The 18,489-nt window shown below is 45.0% G+C and overlaps 2 protein-coding genes across 13 annotated transcripts in view; one reads left to right on the top strand and one right to left on the bottom strand.

Annotated features, from left to right (window-relative positions):
* SAP30BP (SAP30 binding protein) overlaps window positions 1–12,867 on the bottom strand; it is a 44,235-nt gene extending 31,368 nt beyond the window's left edge. For 2 of the 6 annotated variants that reach the window (XM_021927979.2, XM_003913439.5), the window contains exons 1-3: window positions 12,506–12,867; window positions 11,353–11,462; window positions 7,977–8,024 (exon numbers count right to left, since the gene is read on the bottom strand). In XM_021927979.2, the coding sequence (XP_021783671.1) occupies window positions 7,977–8,024; window positions 11,353–11,462; window positions 12,506–12,611 (264 nt within the window). In that variant the 5' untranslated portion in view covers window positions 12,612–12,867. The remainder of the gene's footprint in view (window positions 1–7,976; window positions 8,025–11,352; window positions 11,463–12,505) is intronic. The other 4 variants (XM_021927980.2, XM_021927983.2, XM_003913440.5 and 1 more) reach the window with 4 other exon arrangements.
* The window catches only part of RECQL5 (RecQ like helicase 5), a 40,855-nt gene continuing 35,156 nt past the window's right edge, over window positions 12,791–18,489 (top strand). For 4 of the 7 annotated variants that reach the window (XR_002517788.2, XR_002517789.2, XM_021927978.2 and 1 more), the window contains exons 1-4: window positions 12,791–13,572; window positions 14,825–14,946; window positions 16,582–17,100; window positions 17,876–17,978. Coding sequence is in view for 5 of the 7 variants with exons in the window: in XM_021927978.2 (XP_021783670.2) it covers window positions 13,443–13,572; window positions 14,825–14,946; window positions 16,582–17,100; window positions 17,876–17,978 (874 nt within the window). In the remaining 2 variants the exon portion in view is untranslated. The remainder of the gene's footprint in view (window positions 13,573–14,824; window positions 14,947–16,581; window positions 17,101–17,875; window positions 17,979–18,489) is intronic. The other 3 variants (XM_021927976.2, XM_003913437.5, XM_009191246.4) reach the window with 3 other exon arrangements.

Raw genomic sequence — 18,489 nt, 5'->3', positions numbered from 1 at the left:
ACGGGGTTTCACCGTGTTAGCCAGGATAGTCTCGATCTTCTGGCCTCGTAATCTGTCCGTCTCAGCCTCCCAAAGTGCTGGGATTACAGGCATGAGCCGCCAGACCGGCCCAGTCTGTGCATATTTTAAAGTCATCAGATTATAATAAAGTTAGAGAATACTCAACTTTGCTTATGTATAATGCCCAAGTCCTTTCCTAGGGGGTTCCCAGGGAACTCCTTGGCATTCAATCCAATTTCTACCCACGCATTTCTTTTAAGATGTTGATGACAAGTCGTTTCTTAAAACTTGCCTGAGGCGGGTGGATCACGAGGTCAGGAGATCAGGACCATTCTGGCTAACATGGTGAAACCTGTCTCTACTACAAATACAAAAAATTAGCTGGCGTGGTGGCGGGCGCCTGTAGTGCCAGCAACTAGGGAGGCTGAGGCAGGAGAATGGTGTGAACCCGGGAGGCAGAGCTTGCAGTGAGCTGAGATCATGACACTGCACTCCAGCCTGGACGACAGAGTGAGACCCTGTCTCAAAACAAACAAACAAACAAAACACAAAAAACTTGCCTGAAAAACCTCTAGAGACAGGGAGCTCACTACCTTATGAAACAGCTCAACCACTTTTGGCCGGAGATCACAAAAGATCCTTCTTTATGTGAAGGTAAACTGTGGAATTCTATGCGCGGCTTCAGGTCTGCCTCAGGCTGCCTTAGCCTTTCCCTCAGCAGACCTTCAAACACCAGAGCGCAACCCCGGCTCTTCCTGAGTCTTCTCTCTTCCAGCTCTACCTTTTCCCCAGGTGATGTGCTTTTGAGTCCCCTCACCTTTATGACTGCTCTTCTCTGAGTGCCCTCCAGTTTAAAACATGGAATCTGCTTTTCCAAAACAGGCCGACGACATGGTGTGACCACCCTGGGAAGTGTGCACAGGAGGAACTGGAAATGAAGGTCAGTTCAGTCAATGCTACTGAACAAAGACACTCCAGACATATTGAGCCAAGTGCAGCCAGCCCGCTGGATCCGTGGTTCCAAATCCGTGGCCAAAACTCACCTCCAGTTGAAAGTGTGTGTGTGTAATCACGTCTGTGCTGACCATGTCAGACTTTTTTGCTTGTGTCATTATTCCCTAAACAACACAGTCTAACAACTAGTTACAAAGTATTTACATTGTATCAAATAGTATAAGATGATTTGAAGTATACAGGATTCCCAAGGCTAAATGCAAATACTACACCATTTTATACCAGAGACTTGAGCATCTGGTGGGGGGTCCTGGAATCCCCACAGATAGTGAGGGACAACTGCGTTTTACTTTTACTTAGTTGAACCTTGTAAAATCAATGAGGCAGATTTTATGATGATTATTTTCCCGATGAGAAAACCTGAGGTTAAAGGACTTCCCCAAGAAAACCCTGGTCTCATTCCAGAGTTTGAATTCCTCCCCACTATGCCAGGGCTGAATCATCTTACTCTGAATACTAACCCATCCTCAAAATGGCTCAAGACCCCATAAGGCTAACAACAGATATTTTCAGAGCAATAAAAACAGTTCTTAAACAACTATTGAATCACTGACCCATGATTTCCGTTTTAGAATAATAATAGTTTTTCTAAGGGGTCTGCAAAGTCAAAACTGTTTTAGGTCATTATTTGTCTTTTTCATCGCGTTGACATTTGCACAAGCAATGGTGGGTAAACCGCTAAACTTTAGAACAAATTGAGGCGGCAGGACCAAACCGTAGCTGTAGTCGTTACATATGCTCAGTTGATTTAAAAAAAGGGCTGGGTGCAATCCCATGGGATTCCCATGCCTGTAATCCCAGCACTTTGGGAGGCTGAGGTGGGCACATCACTTGAGGCCAGGAGTTCCAGACCAGTTTCACCAATATGGTAAAACCCCAACTCTACAAACAAAAAAACAAAAATTAGCCAGGCGTGGTGGTGCACGACTGTAATCCCAGCTACTTGGGAGGCTGAGGCAGGAGAATCGCTTGAACTAGGAGGTGAAGGTTGCAAGTGGGCTGAGATTGTACTACTGCACTCCAGACTGGGCAATAAAGCGAGACTTCGTTTCAAAAAAAAAAAAAAAAAAGCCAGTTTCACTTAAGCACTGTCTGCCATAGGCTGGGCGTGGTGGCTCACGTCTGTAATCCCAGCACTTTGGGAGGCTGAGGAGGGCGGATCACGAGGTCAGGAGTTCGAGACCAGCCTGGCCAACATGGTGAAACCCTGTCTCTACTAAAAATACAAAAATGAGCCAGCCACGGTGGCACGTGCTTGTAGTCCCAGCTACTCAGGAAGCTGAGGTAAGAGAATCGCTTGAACCTGGAAGGCAGAGGTTGCAGTGAGCCGAGATTGTGCCGCTGCACTTCAGCTTGGGCAGCAGAGTGTCTCAAAAAAACAAAAAACAAAAACCAAAAAAAAACGTTCTGCCAGAACAGTAAAAATGATTAGTTTTATGACATCTTGACATTGGAATATACATCTCTTTAATATTTTGGGCACTGACATGAGAGGCATGCATAAATACTTCTGAGGCATAACAAAGTCAGATAAATGTCTCAGGGAAAAGTACACATAGCAACGCCCCCTTATCCCTGGGGGATACATTCCAAGACTCCCAGTAGATGCCTGGAACCTCTGATAGTACTGAGCCCTACACATACTATATTTTTCCCCTATACACACATATCTATGATAAAGTTTAATTTATAAACTAGTAAGAGATTAACAATAATTAGAAAGATATACTGTAATAAAAGCTACGTGAATGTGAACTCTCTCTCAAAATAGCTTACTGCATGTAATATTTTCAGACTGCAGCTGACCTCAGGTTACTGAAGCCACGGAAAAGGATGGACTACCATTTGTGATTATTTCAGTCACCAGTTGAACTGGCATTTTTCTTCAGGAATCACCATTTATATTTGAAAGAATGACAAACAAACTAGTTATCTAGACTTGGTTATTTGGCAGACATTTTCTCAAGACCAAAGCCTGTTACTTCAAGGAAAGCTCTGATAGTACATACTGAAAATGATAAAACTCGTTTTCAAACAAAAATTATTAGAAACACATTATCTTGAAAAATGTGTGGCCGGGCGCAGTGGCTCACACCTGTAATCCCAGCACTTTGGGAGGCTGAGGCGGGAGGATCACCTGAGGTCAGGAGATGGAGACCATCCTGGCTAACACAGTGAAACCCCGTCTCTACCAAAAAAAAAAAAAAAAAAAAAAAAAAAAAAAAAAAAAAAAATTAGCCAGGCACGGTGGTGGGCGCCTATAGTCCCAGCTGCTAGGGAGGCTGAGGTAGGAGAATGGCGTGAACCCAGGAGGCGGAGCTTGCAGTGAGCTGAGATCATGCCACTGCACTCCAGCTTGGGCAACAGAGCGAGACTCTGTCTTGAAAAAAAAAAGAAAAATGTGTTGCTCCTTATCGTGGGCTTGCTAAAAGGTTTCTAACATTTAATGATTTTCTGGTGAGATCAGTTGCATCACTAATAAGTTACTTTTTTGATACCACAGAACAAAACGTGTCAACATTAAGATCTGTATAACTCAGTAAACCATCAATTTTCAAATCACCAGTGCCTGATGATATAAAATCATGTATGGGTAAAAGACCCATTCAAAGGGTAAGACAGACCAGTGGATTTTAGGGAAGCAGAATACAAAGTTCACTGGTAAGGGTTCACATTCCATGATGTAACTACTCTTTCAAGGAAACTATCACCTGTTGAGTTCTGATAAAGTATCAAAGAAGAATACCTATAATGACCTGAATGTAAAAGCATTTATACGTACCCAGTCATATTCTATTAAGACAGACATTAAAGATTTGTAAAATGGTGACACAGTGCCACTCTTTGCATTAACATTTTTTGGGAAATATTTAGTTTTTCTAAAAATGTTATTTATGTTAATATGTAATAGGTTTGTTTGAGACAAGGTCTCAGTCTGTCACCCAGGCTGGAGTGCAGTGACAAGATCACAGCTCACTGCAACCTCTACCTCCCAGGCTCAAGTGATCCTCCCACCTCAGCCTCTTGAGTAGCTGGGACCAGAGATATGCGCCGCCATGCCCGGCTAATTTTTGCATTTTTTATAGAGATGGGGTTTTATCACATTGCCCAGGTTGGTCTCAATCTCCTGGGCTCAACCAATCTGCCCACCTCGGCCTCCCAAAGTGCTGCAATTACAGGCACGAGTCACTGTGGCCGGCCCGGGTTTGTTATTTTAAAACAAATAATTTAAAATTTCATCAGTTTTAACTTATAAAATAGCAAACATCAATACATAAAACCAAAATGAACAAAAACTCTGAGATCTTCAATTTTTAATTGTGTAATGTTTTGAGAACTACTGAAAAAAAATTAAAAGATCTTAAAAAACCAAAGTAGAGGCCGGGCGTGTTGGCTCACGCCTGTAATTTCAGCACTTTGGGAGGCTGAGGTGGGCAGATAATGAGGTCAGGAGAGCAAGACCATCCTGGCCAACATGGTGAAACCCCGTCTCTACTAAAAATACAAAAATTAGCTGGGCGACATGGCATGTGTCTGTAATCCCAGCTACTCAGGAGGCTGAGGCAGGAGAATCGCTTGAACCTGGGAGGTGGAGGTTGTAGCGAGACAAGATTGCGCCACTGCACTCCAGCCTGGGCAACAAGGCTGTTTTCCTACTCAAAAACAAAACAAAAAAAACCCAACAAAAAACCAAAGTAGAAAGGAGAATGCCATCTAGTGGAGACGACAATTATGACAGTAATCTAATTGTTAAAATAAACGACACTTCTAACGAAGATCCACACTTGTAACATATTCTATTGTTAGAAACTTCGTTATGTTCATGTGCACTGGGCCTGGTGGCTCACACCTGTAATCCCAGCACTTTGGGAAGCCAATGTCAACAGACTGCTTGAGCCCAGGAGTTCAAGACCAGCCGGCGCAACATGGCAAAACCCTTTCTCTACAAAAAATAAAAAAAATTGCCAGGTGTGATGGCACACACCTGTAGTCCCAGCTGTTTGGGAGGCTGAGGTGGGAGGATTAATTGAGCCTGGCAGGTTGTGGCTGCAGTAAGCTATGATGGCACCACAGCACTCTAGCCTAGATGACAGAGTGAGACTCCATCTGAAAAAACAAACAAACAAAAAACCCAAAAAACTTCACATGCTTAAAGCAGAATGTTCAAAATTAAGAGTTTTTAATGTAAAAAATATTGTTACACATCAATTTTTAAAAATGTGAGCTGGGCACAGTGGCTCATGCCTGTAATCTCAGCACTTTGGGAGGCTGAGGCGGGCCTATCACTTGAGGCCATGAGTTCAAGACCAGCCTGGGAAACATGGTGAAACCCTGACTCTATTAAAAATACAAAAAATTAGCTGGGCGTGGCGGCTCACACCTGTAATCCCAGCTACTTGGGAAGCTGAGACAGGAGAATCACTTGAACCCAGGAGGTGGAGGCTGCAGTGAGCCAAGATCACACCATGCACTCCAGCCTGAGCGACAGAGCAAGACTGTCTCAAAAAAATAAATAAATAAAATAAAATAAATAAAATAAAAAGTAAATGTGCCAGAGAGCTCTGGAGTTCAGGTATACGCTGCTATGTGGAAGACAGTCTGAGGCCAGCTTAAGCAGAAAGATGACAGGGCCAGGACCAAGATAAGAGTATCACAGAAGACTCATGCTGGGATCATTTGTAGTCCTTGGAGAAGACACGAGGACTCCTAAAGGCCTGGCAGCCACTGGGGATTGGAGAACATTGAAGCTGGCAAGCTCTATCTAAATCCTTCTCCATCACCCTCCGAAAGAACTAAATCAAGTGACGTTGAGGGTTGGATTTTGTGTTCTGATTTCTGAGTGTTCCTCAAGAGGAATGGAAATTATTCCATGAAAACTTTTCATTCCACAGTAGACTTGAAATGCACAGGAGTGAATGAGGAACAGCAAAGCACATCAGTCAGGGAGCAGGCAGGAATGATGGGGCTGTCAGCCACGATGTGGGACTGAGAAGGGAAGCCTAAGCACAAAAGGCATTTCCACAATCTTCCCAGCTTCACCTTTTCTGGGTCCCTCCCACCTCGTTCTTTAGTGACTGCTACCAGACAGTAGTCAAGTCTGTTTTGTTTTTCATGTAGCCCTTACCTTGACTCAGAAAGCCATGTCATTTCCCCAAGGATCTGATGCCTGTATCACAGGATTTTAGAAGGGGTGACCGTTAAGCGTATATACCCTCCTCTCCAGCCAACTTCCCCAGGAGGCCTTCCAGCCCTAAGAAAAAGATGCAACTGTACCCAGAAAGACTCTAGGACCCACATCCTCCTTTCCCTCCACAACTGAAACCCAAATACTTAACGGCTCCCTGAGCATGTTTTCCATGCAGGCTCCAAGTCCTATACACCCTAAATACTAGGACAGATAAGACTATCACTACTGAGTGTTTTTGTTCTGAAAGCCCAAGCAGAGCTGTGACTGACTTTGAACTATGGGGCCATGGGTCTGCCCATACCATCTTGCCAGTTCTCAGGCAGGGCGAGTTCTTTGGTCTGGGTTTCAGGTTTTTCACTCAGCATAGAAAGTAGGTTGCATCTACAGTTTTCAGGGGTTCTTTTTTTTCCTTCCTGCATGCTGGTGCCAAAACTTTCTTTCTTGGTAAAATACACTCTTACCTTTCTCACTCACAACCTGTCATGATTTTAGTGGCTACACACAGTTCTATCCAATAACAGAATCAGCTCAAATACAGAACAGCTCACACTACATTTTCAAGTATATTACTGTTTCAGATTATAATTGGGCATACATCTCCTAAATTTTATTAGGTCATCTTGAAAGTTACAGCTGGTTTCCAAGTAGTTTTTTTTTGTTTTTGTTTTTGTTTTGAGACAGATTCTTATTCTGTTGCCCCGGTTGGAGTGCATTGGCAGATCTCGGCTCACTGCAACCTCTGCCTCCTGGGTTCAAGTAATTCTCCTGCTTCAGCTTCCCCAGTAGCTAGGATCACAGGTGCGCACCACCCACCAGTCTCACCAGTTAATTTTTGTATTTTTAGTAGAGACGGGGTTTCGCCATACTGGCTAGGGTGGCCTTGAACTCCTGACCTCAAGTGATCCGCCCACCTCGGCCTCCCAAAGTGCTGGGATTACAGGCGTGAGCCACCGCGCCCGGCCAGCAGTTTTTAACTGCAAAACGTGGTCCTTATTCCCCGGAGGTCTAGAGTGGTAGAATTAAGTCTTTTTCTTTGGGTGCATGGGGCGGGGGGAAGTTTTTCCTCATAAAGAAATGCCTCTTCAACAAGTACACATTTCTAATGGCCAATGCACAGCACAGCAGCTTAACCAACACAAGGGTGTCTTAACCTTCACAACAGATCATTAAGGAATGTGATAGGAATTGCTACAAATTACTCTTGGCTGCTACTAGGATGGAACTATGAGAATAGTTATGTTGTTCTGAAAAAGACCATTCCGCGCAGCTTGCCCAAAAGCGGATGGACACACCCCCGGGAAAATGAGAATTAGACCCACCATCCCCGAGAGCTGGGCAGAGGCCTCATTTTGGTCTGACCTTCTTATAGCCTGTTGTTCACTTCTAGATGACTAAAGAGAATCCAAGCACGCGAGGCGGCCCTTACACCTTTCTGAGTCTAGAAACAGACGAATCCACCTGCAGGGCAGAGACACTTAAAGCCCCATCTGGGAGGCAGAATGCAAGTGGGCTGTTGGACTCAGCCAAGCCTCTCGCCTTTCTAGTCAGGAGATATGGCACAATCTGAAAGGCTGGAAATCCAGTGTCTCAGGATTTGTTCATTCCTGAGTCGTCTCCAGGTTCTTTCTTTATAAAGTTTATTTTATCCCAGAAAATGTCCACACAGTTGCACAGTTTGTCAGTGGGACAGATCTCGACCAGACATACGAACTGAGCCATAATGTTCAAACACCTTGTTTGCATCCAGCCACCCACCACAGCCAACACCAAATACCTTTGGGTCATCAGCCTCAGGTTTTTCAGTCTCTGAATCGTCATCTTCCTACAAGACAAAGAATTTAGAGGATTAAGCTTAAAGGAGCGGGCCTGAGGAGTCTCACATGCATAACTAGGGGCTGCAGCAAACAGCCCATTTACCCAGCTGGGGTCATCCCACCAAGAATCCCTCCCTTACCATATAACTCAGAACCAGAGAAAAATAAGGGGAAAAAGAGATATTCTGGGGGGGGGGGAACAAAAAAGCATCAGCAGCTCAGAAGTCAAGTTACTCTAGCGGTGAGACAGTCCACATCAGTGAAGATGCCCGAGTTAAAAATCACATACATAAAAATGGAGAAAGATTGCAATATGTTTCAGGAAAGAGTAAGATCGGGCCACACAATAAAACACGCATCATGTTTCCACTGAAATATCAGTTATTTCAAACCAGGATTATGAGCCTTCTTTCTTTTTCTTATACATATGTACATCAGACTCAGACCTACTGTAACACTGTTCAACACCAAGTGCCAAGGCTTACACACAGCTATATCACAGCACAACCAGCATTTGCACTAACAACAACACAGGAAGGTAGGCCTCAAATGACCAGAGCAAGTGACCTGGGAAAGGCAGGACTAAAGGGCAATGCCCAACCTTTCAGGAGTCCCAGTTGAGTGGGCTCTGCCTCCACCCAAGTGCTCCCAGAACTGCCAAAGACCCATTCTACCCAGTCCTGTTCCTTATTCAAATGAGGTCAGCCTGACACAAAGGATCACACACGGTAAGACATTCTCCAAAGTGAGCCCGCCATTCCACTGAACACTAACGCTGATGCTATGAAGGTCAAAGGTCAGGAGCAGATGCTGGACCAGCTACCTTATTAGCTGGCTAAATCCATGTCACCTTCACTACCCAGAACACTCCCAATGCACAGAAACCTTTAACTAAATACCCAGGAAAAAATGGTTTCATTTGAAACTGCTATTTTCAACAAAGCTACACTTCAGCCCAAACGTTACAGAGCACTCCATATATTAATATAAATACCATTCGAGACTTGAACAAACTAGACTGATGATTTGGAGACTTAACTGTCCTGTAAGGTGCCAGTGAGTCCAAGGCTTTAAATGCAATCTCCATAATCTCCTTAAAATGAAATCAGTCATGCCAAATAAACAGAGATGGAGCTCAAATACAATCACATTTCAGAATCTCTACAATAAGAGCTGATGAGAGGATTTTACTAAAATATGAAATGAAGCTTAAACATGATGAAAATTCTAAGCAAAGCAAATATGAAACACTTCAAAAACACATTATGCAAATGTACTAAAGAGTTATGAATATTAAGCCAGAATGTGTGTACTTCAGAAAAGTCAGAAAACAACTTGCAAAACTTTTCTGAATAATTTCAGTCAACTCTGAATTATCAGTATTAATGGATGGGGCTAAAGGCATGAAAATATCTCCCAAAATGCATAATGTACAAAACGCATTTCTGTTTGTTGTAGAAATAATTTTTTTTTTTTTTTGAGATGGAGTCTGGCTCTGTCATCCAGGCTGGAGTGCAATGGCGTGATCTTGGCTGACTGCAACCTCTGCCTCCCGGGTTCAAGCTATTCTCCTGCCTCAGCCTCCCGAGTAGCTGGGACTACAGGTGCGCGCCACCGTGCCCAGCTAATTTTTGTATTCTTAGTAGAGACAGGGTTTCACCATGTTGGCCAGGATGGTCTTGATCTCCTGACCTCATGATCTGCCCACCTCAGCCTCCCCAAGTGCTGGGATTACAGGTGTGAGCCACCCTGCTTGGCTGGAATGAATTTTAATGCTAACATTTACATACCAACATGTAACAAAAAATTCAAACAAATAATATATTTTAAGTGTTTCGATTAAAACTATTGCTAAGTAGTCAGATTCGACATCGAGACTCAACTTTGCGTGTCTCGTGCTAAGAACCAGCCTCAATTTCTTTGCGTTTTCTGCAAACATAAATTCTGACTCATGCTGCTCAGGTGATTATGTGTCTAAAACCTTTCTTGTTAATAATAGCACAGATTCTCCTTTCTCCAGCACCTACTGAGTATCAGGCAAGATTTGTGATCAAGATCTAAGGGTATCATAATAAAAAGTGCCAATTAAAATGTCAAGAAAGAAGAAGGCCAGGCACGGTGGCTCCCACCTGTAATTCCAGCACTTTGGAAGGATGAGGTGGGTGGAACACCTGAGGTCAGGAGTTAGAGACCAGACTGGCCAACATGGTGAAACTTTATCTCTACGAAAAATACAAAAATTAGCCGGGCGTGGTGGCAGGTGCCTGTAATCCCAGCTACTCAGGAGGCTGAGGCAGGAGAATCGCTTGAACCTGGGAGGCGGAGGGTGCAGTGAGCCGAGATCGCGCCACTGCATCCTAGCATGGCCGACAGAGCAAGATTCCGACAAAATAATAATATTAATAATAAGTTAGCTAGGCATGGTGGTGCCCACCTGTAGTCCCAGCTACTGGGGAGGCTGAGGTGGGAGGATCACTTGAGCCCAGGAGTTCAAGGCAGGAGTGAACTATCTATGATCACACCACTACACTCCAATCTGGGCAGCAGAGTGAGACCCTACCTCAAAAAAAAAAAAAAAAAAGAAGAAAAAGCAGGTGAAAACAAATTTCCCTTTCTTATCTTGCTAATAAACTGACAAAATTTAAATGAGCCCCAACCAAGATTAAAAACAATGCACAGTTGGCCGGGCGCGGTGGCTCACGCCTGTAATCCCAGCACTTTGGGAGGCCGAGGCGGGCGGATCACAAGGTCAGGAGATCGAGACCACGGTGAAACCCCGTCTCTACTAAAAATACAAAAAATTAGCCGGGCGCGGTTGTGGGCGCCTGTAGTCCCAGCTACTCGGGAGGCTGAGGCAGGAGAATGGCGTGAACCCGGGAGGCGGAGCTTGCAGTGAGCCGAGATCGCGCCACTGCACTCCAGCCTGGGCGACAGAGCGAGACTCTGTCTCAAAAAAAAAAAAAAAAAAAAAACAATGCACAGTTGACTGTAGATATAAACGATACACCAATTAGGATGAATGCCTGCTATAAATGGAGTAAATAATTTAAACTGGGAAAAATCAACATAAAACACCCGTTGATATCTGGGTTAAATAAAATAATCCACTATCTTTCCCCCCAAATTTCAACTCAAAGATTAATAAAAAAAGATCCACGTGAAAATAAATTTTCAAACAGAACTGCTATCCAACCCAGTTTCTTCCACTAATACTAAAACAAAAGTGGAGAGCAAGGGATGAAGCTAGCCATGAAATGGAACACTGCTGGCACAGTTCCAAAATCTGACAAATGAAATTGTGCTTTCAGTAGCTCTGGATCTGGGAGATTTACCTACCGACTGTCTACTGTTCTCATCCTCTTCTTCTTCATAACCATCTTCATCACCCCCTAGACGAGAAAAGTCATCCTCCCCATAGGCATCAGATACCAATCCGCCTTTCTCCTCTGAAAGGTTAAAAAACAAACAAAAAAAAAAGCAAGAAAAAAAAAATCAAGAGTTACAATGTAAGAAAAAATGTCTAGAGATCTGAGTGGCCAAGACTATCTCTGAAGATACAAGGGGAACCTAAATCTCATGTTAAGTGACAAGAGGCCCAGATTCGGCTCTCTGAGAAGGGCATTATTTAGTGAATAAAATCTTTAAAAGGTCAGGGAACAAAACCAAGTACTAAATTCTGTTTCTAATGCTATAAACACTAAGCAAACACTATAGTGTTTACAGGAAACTATCAGAGAACCTTCTGACTGGAAGAGACCCCACAAAATCACAAAACATGAAAGTACCTAATCTAATCCAATCCCCTTCACTTTCCAGATGAGGAAGCTAAGGTCCAGATATGTTGTTAGGTAACTTGTTCTCTATTCTCCCAAAGAAATCTATTTCCATTGTCTAACATTGTGCTTCTCAACCTAAGGAGGAGAACATCACCGATAGGCTTTAAAAACTCACAAAATAAGAAAAATCACCCGGGATCCTTAAAAAGTTCACAAATGTCCACATCCTACCCCAGTTCTACCGAATTAGAACTGATTCTCTCGCTTTGGGGATCAGATACGTTTTTATTTTTAAAAGCTCCAAGATGTGTTTAGGGCACATTCTTAACTAAAAGCTATAAATTTAACAAATACAATCTTTACCATCTTCCACGTATGTTTTACTCATCGCTCTCACTCATCAAACAACGAGCCCAGGGGGAACAGGCAGTGGCTCAGCAGCCACTCCCTCTTCGTCCATCCCTCTGTCCATCACTATAACCGGCACGGAGGCTTTCAGTAAGTTTAGGCAGATTAATCGAAACAACGGAAAGGAGATTCTTCATTCTTAGTCCAGAGTCTCTAATGCTCTATCTCATCCAGGACCCCGGGCCATTCTTCGGGGTCCGGTGCTTGGGGCACAATGACCATCTAGTTCCCTCCCGCCCAGCGAGGGGTACGGCATTCCGGGCAGACACCCGATTCCCTCTCCCAGCTTCCCACTTGGGCCTTACCAGCCGCGCTGCCCATCGCCTCGATTCCAGTCTCGCCATCAGACTCGGGCTCTGAATCTTCCGCGTAAACTGCAAGAGACGACAGAACATTCTTCTTCCCCGCCATCTTATTCCCACAGCCCCGGCGTGGCTCACTCCTATGACTCAAAGACGCCGACTTCCGGGCGGAAAGGCAGGTTCTCTCGGATCCCAGGAGACCCCGCGCCACACTGGAAACCAATCCAAACGGCAGTTTACTGCGCCTGGCTCCGCCCTCATGCCAGCGCTCGTGCACGTCATCACTGCGCGACGGATATAAGATTGTGTGGGTTCTGGCTAAAGCTTAATTCCCAGCGCTTTGGCTTGTCTGAGTTGGGTTTGTGTACAGGGGTCTTCGAGTAGTTCCGGAACCAGCCAGCTGCAGCGGCCCAGTAAGGGCCTTTAATTCCTGGGCCGACCACGGCCGGTTCTGATATCTTAGGGTGAAGAGAGGGAGGTGTCGGCCGGCCAAGAGAGAAAATTGCGGATCTTGGGCTCAGGAAGAAGGGAGAAGGGGGTCGGGGTCCCGGGGTGGAAGAATGGTTGTCGTGGTTGCGCTTATAGAAGAAGGAGCAGGTGGTGGATCTTAGGAAAACGGTTCCTCGTTGTCCAAACTGTTCTGAAGACATTTGTGTTTCTTTTCTTGATCTGATTTCTAGCTCTGTGCTATACCATGGCCTGGAATAGTTCAATGTATTTATTTTCGTTGAGCGTAAAAGTGGAGATATTAATTACCCAGGAATGTATTGCTTGAGGCAGTTCACTTTCAGCTTTAATACTTAAAAATAATATATTATTTAAGTGTAACATAGCAAATTGTTACAGAAAAATAAGCTGTATTTTTAAAGCAAAACATAGGGTTCTCGTAGCAACCTTTTACCACCTTTGCCTTAACCTTTGGCCACTGTTCTTAGCTAAGATGAGCAGCCACCATACCACCTTTCCTCTTGACCCTGAGCGGCGAGTCCGGAGTACGCTGAAGAAGGTCTTTGGGTTTGACTCTTTTAAGACGCCTTTACAGGAGAGTGCGACCATGGCAGTAGTAAAAGGTAACATTACCAAGGTACCTTCCTTTAAATTTATGCTGGCTATACCATAATGCTGCGGCAGAACACCCTCCTCCTGATCCTTCGCACTGCCTCACCTTTGGTCCATAACTGGATTTGGAAATCTTTAGAGTTGTCACCCAAAGCTTGTAGTTTCATTTATTTGTTTTAATTAGAGACACAGGGTCTTGGCATGTTGCTTAGGCTGGTCTCCAAATCCTGGGCTCAGGCAATCCTCCCACGTCAGCCTCCCAAGGTACTGGGATTACAAGCATAAGCCACCACGCCTGGCCCAAAGCTTGTAGTTTTAGTGGCAGAACCACCCGGCTGGTCTATAGTTCCTAGCCAGATCTACACATGGTCTTTGAAAACACTTCAGATTCCCATTATTGTTCGTTTGTACACACAAACAAACAGCAACAGTGAGAGTGGCAGTAGTAACTTAACTTGGTCACTGGCCTTCTAGGTAATTCCCTTGTTGAAGATTGAGTGGCCTGGGTCCCAGATAGAGAAGGAAAGAGTAATAATGTTATAAACCTGAGATATGGTGACGAATGGAAGTTGCCAAGAGGCGAGCAGCAATGTAATATTAATGATACATGTCTAAACAAAAGCTCTCTGAGTAATGTCCTGCCATGTCTACACAGATGTGCCTAGTCACCTAGCAGTACTCTGCTTTCATGGCTGTTTAGTTAAATCATCCATATCACAGCAGACTCAGACTCCTTTTTTTTTTTTTTTTCCGAGACAGAGTCTTGCTCTGTCGCCCACGCTGGAGTGCAGTGGCGCGATCTCGGCTCACTGCAACCTCCGCCTCCCAGGTTCAAGCAATTCTCCTGCCCCAGCCTCCCGAGTAGCTGTGATTACAGGCACATGCCACCATGCCCGGCTAATTTTTGCATTCTTAGTAGAGACAGGGTTTTACCATGTTGGCCAAGCTGGTCTCAAACTCTTGACCTCGTGATCTGCCTGCCTTGGCCTCCCAAAGTGCTGGGATTACAGGCGTGAGCCACCGCGCCCGCCCCAGACTTTTTAAATCTTGTTTTTAACCATTACTAGAAATGGTTTGGGCGTGTATCCAAATTTCCTGGATCCTTGCCTTTTTCATAGAAAGGACAGGAGGGGTATTAGCATTACATTGAGACCCTTCCATGTGCCAGACACTCTGCTAGGTACTTTTCCTACATTCTCATTTAATTTTCAACAACTTCAATGAAAAGGCAGGAAGCACTGAGATATTGTTGTATTTTTGCAGGTAACAAGGACGTCTTTGTGTGCATGCCCACAGGGGCAGGAAAATCCCTGTGCTATCAGCTCCCTGCTCTGTTGGCCAAAGGCATCACCATTGTAGTCTCTCCTCTCATTGCTTTGATTCAGGTGAGGCTTAGGGCAACGAAGATGGTAGCCCAAAAAGACTCGGGGAAGGTTTTTTGAGGCTGGAAATTTCACTTCTCTATTGGTCTTTTGCCTCTTCTTTTCTTTTTTCTTTTCTTTTTTTGAGACAGAGTCTTACTGTGTCGCCTAGGCTGAAGTGTGGTGGTGCAATCTCGGCTCACTGCAGCCTCCGCCTTCCGGCTTCAAGGAATTCTTGTGCCTCAGTCCCCCAAATAGGTGGGATTACAGGTGTATGCCACCATGTCTGGCTGATTTTTGTATTTTTAGTAGAGATGAGGTTTCACCATGTTGGCCAGCTGGTCTCAAACTCCTGACCTCAAGCGATCTGCCTGCCTCGGTCTCTCAGAGTGCTGGGATTATAGGCGTGAGCCACCGCACCCGCCCCTGCCTCTTTTTTTCTATGATTTGCCTATCTCATTTGCTGTATTGGGTTTCTGTTTTTCCCCAATGTAGTGTTCTCCACTGGTGCATATCACTCTGGGGGTTTATGAATGACTCCTCTGAGGTCCTTCACCCTCCCTCGTTATTTTTTTGTCCAGAGGAGTATGAAACTGTATTTGTACACACATATATACTCAGTTTCACGTATATACACATGTGCACTCGTGATGTTGGGATAGAAGTTGCAGATGGATAGATAGCTAAGTTGATATGGGGAATCCCTGGTGTCCTGCTTATTTTGGTAAGGGCACAGTATGTGAAACAGAAAAAAAGATGAGGAACTGGCTGGGACCTTATTAACATCTGCTCTACAGGTGTTCTGACTATTTAAGGCCTGCAGATGGGCTGATAGAATCAGAATTGAGGAAGTGTGGCTGTGTGGGTAAGAGTCATCCACCATGAAGAAAGGTAGAGAGACAGGGAACAACAGCAATAACTTGGTGAGTGTTCACCAGGTCCCAGCCTTTGTGCTAAGTGCTTTACATACATTAATTTCACCTCTGAGATGTAAATTTTAAGTTACACAACAATTCGTTAGATAGACTTGTATAAATTGTTCAGAGGGTAAGAAACAGCCAGCGGGCATGTGGTGATTAAGTGAGCCAGGATGAATCTAAATCTGAAGTCTGTCTGACTTCAGAGCCTGTCCTCTAAACCACTTTACCTTCCATAATGGTTGAGCATCCCTAATGCAAAAATCCGAAATCTGAAATGCTCCAAAATCCAAAGAATTTTAGTGCTGACATGACGCCACAAGTGGAAAGTTCCACACCTTTCTGACCTCATGTGATGAACTATGGTCAAAATTCAGTCAAAACTCTTTTTGCATGTACAAAATTATTAAAAATATTATATAAAATTACACCTAGGCTATATGTATAAGGTATACATGAAAAAAATGAATTTCCTGTTCAGACTTGGGTCTCATCCTCAAGAGATCTCATTATGTATATGCAATCTGCAAATATTCCCAAATCTAGGAATATCTGAAATCTAGAACACTTTTGATCCCAAGCATTTGATAAAGGATATTCAACCTATACTACTTCTATGCAAAGAAAAGACATAGTGGAGGGTGGGAGGAGGACAGTTCATGACTGGGAAATCCTCCAGGGGCTTGCAGTGACGTTTACCTGAGTCCTGAGGGCCAATTATAGCCCCTTTCTCTTTTCTTAGGACCAAGTGGACCACTTGCTAGCCCTAAAGGTACGAGTAAGTTCCCTGAACTCGAAGCTCTCTGCACAGGAAAGGAAGGACCTGCTTGCTGACCTGGAGCGAGAAAAGCCCCAGACCAAGATTCTGTACATCACCCCGGAGATGGCGGCTTCCTCCTCCTTCCAGCCCAGCCTGAACTCCCTGCTGTCCCGCCACCTGTTGTCTTACTTGGTGGTGGATGAGGCTCATTGTGTTTCCCAATGGGGGCATGACTTTCGTCCTGACTACTTGCGTCTGGGTGCCCTGCGCTGCCGCCTGGGACATGCCCCTTGTGTGGCTCTGACCGCCACAGCCACCCCACAGGTCCAAGAGGACGTGTTTGCTGCCCTGCACCTGAAGAAACCAGTTGCCATCTTCAAGACTCCCTGCTTCCGGGCCAACCTCTTCTATGATGTGCAATTCAAGGAACTGATTTCTGATCCCTATGGGAACCTGAAGGACTTCTGCCTTAAGGCTCTTGGACAGGAGGCTGATAAAGGGGTGAGGCACTGAGGTGGAGGCCAAGCAGCTGTTAGAGCAGTGGAGTGTGACATGCAGCATGGAGATGGAGATTGGTCTTCTAAGACCTTTGCTTTTTCTAGCTTTCTCAGCCAGGCTTCTTAAAACTCGTGCACAAAAAGAGTTGTCCCTTTGGTTTCCTGGCATTGTCCTCCTTACCAGGGTTTCCTTGTCCTGGATCCTTCTGTGGAAGGCAAGCAGCCATCCCCTCTGTGTGAGGACTCTGCAGACCCATGCAAAGTTCGTGAAGAGGAGGCAGAGAAGTTAAACAGGTTGAGTTTTGAGCAGCTTTTGGCCTGCCTTTTTTTTTTTTTTGAGGTGGAGTTTCTCTCTTGTTGCCCAGGCTGGAGTGCAGTGGTGCGATCTTGGCTCACCGCAACCTCCGCCTCCCAGATTCAAGCGATTCTCCTGCCTCAGTCTCCCAGGTAGCTGGGATTACAGGCATGCGCCACCACGCCCAGCTAATTTTGTATTTTTAGCAGAGACGGGGTTTCTCTGTGTTGCCCAGGCTGGTCTTAACTCCTAGCCTCAAGTGATCCTCCCACCTTGGTGTCCCAAAGTGCTGGGATTGCAGGCATGAACCAGCCTGGTCCTGCTTTTTATAAAGTGACAGAGGCTTACTGGGTGTCCTGCCTCAGAGGGGACTGAACCTGATGGGGGAAGGAACACAGAGCTGCTTTTAGAGCAGGGTACACTACACTGGGCCTATTGTTCTGTTCTTGCCATGCTTATTTTCTTCCTGCATCTCCCCATTCAGTTGTCTGGCTGCGGCATTGTCTACTGCAGGACTAGAGAGGCTTGTGAACAGCTGGCCATAGAGCTCAGCTGCAGGGGTGTGAACGCCAAGGCTTACCATGCAGGTAAGGGGCGCCCAGGCCACTTGGTTCTCTTCACCCTCAGAGGCTTCTTGGTGGGTCTCTTGTTCTTTACAGATCCTGATTATCAGGTGACCCACCATCTTATTGCAGATACTCAGGCAGAGCTAAAGTGATTCACTTAAATCCCCTGAAACGAGTCTAGACATGAAGGAGGTCTAAAATGAGAATTGTGACTCCTGAGTTCTTCCCGCTGTATATGCCTACCCAGCAGCAAGTGATAAGTTTTTACAAGCCAAGATAATGCTGTTGTAGGAAGAGCACAGGCTTTGGAGGCCAGCAGGCTTGAGCTTGAATCATGGCCCAAACCTTTGCCAAATGCTCTTTGCCACACATAGGCTAGGGTCTTTGTGCCTGTCAGCTGAGGCTCAGTAAAGTTAAGCGCCTGAGGTAAGGTCGGACAGCTGGAAAGTGAAATATTCAGAGTTTGTGAAGTGCCTAGCACACAGTGTTAAACCCAAAATAGACCCCGGGTAAACCCAAGGGAAATGTGAGT

The sequence above is a fragment of the Papio anubis genome, chromosome 17, assembly GCF_008728515.1.
Source record: "Papio anubis isolate 15944 chromosome 17, Panubis1.0, whole genome shotgun sequence".
In the NCBI taxonomy this organism is placed as follows: Eukaryota; Metazoa; Chordata; class Mammalia; order Primates; family Cercopithecidae; genus Papio; species Papio anubis.
This window is presented reverse-complemented; position numbering and strand designations above follow the sequence as displayed.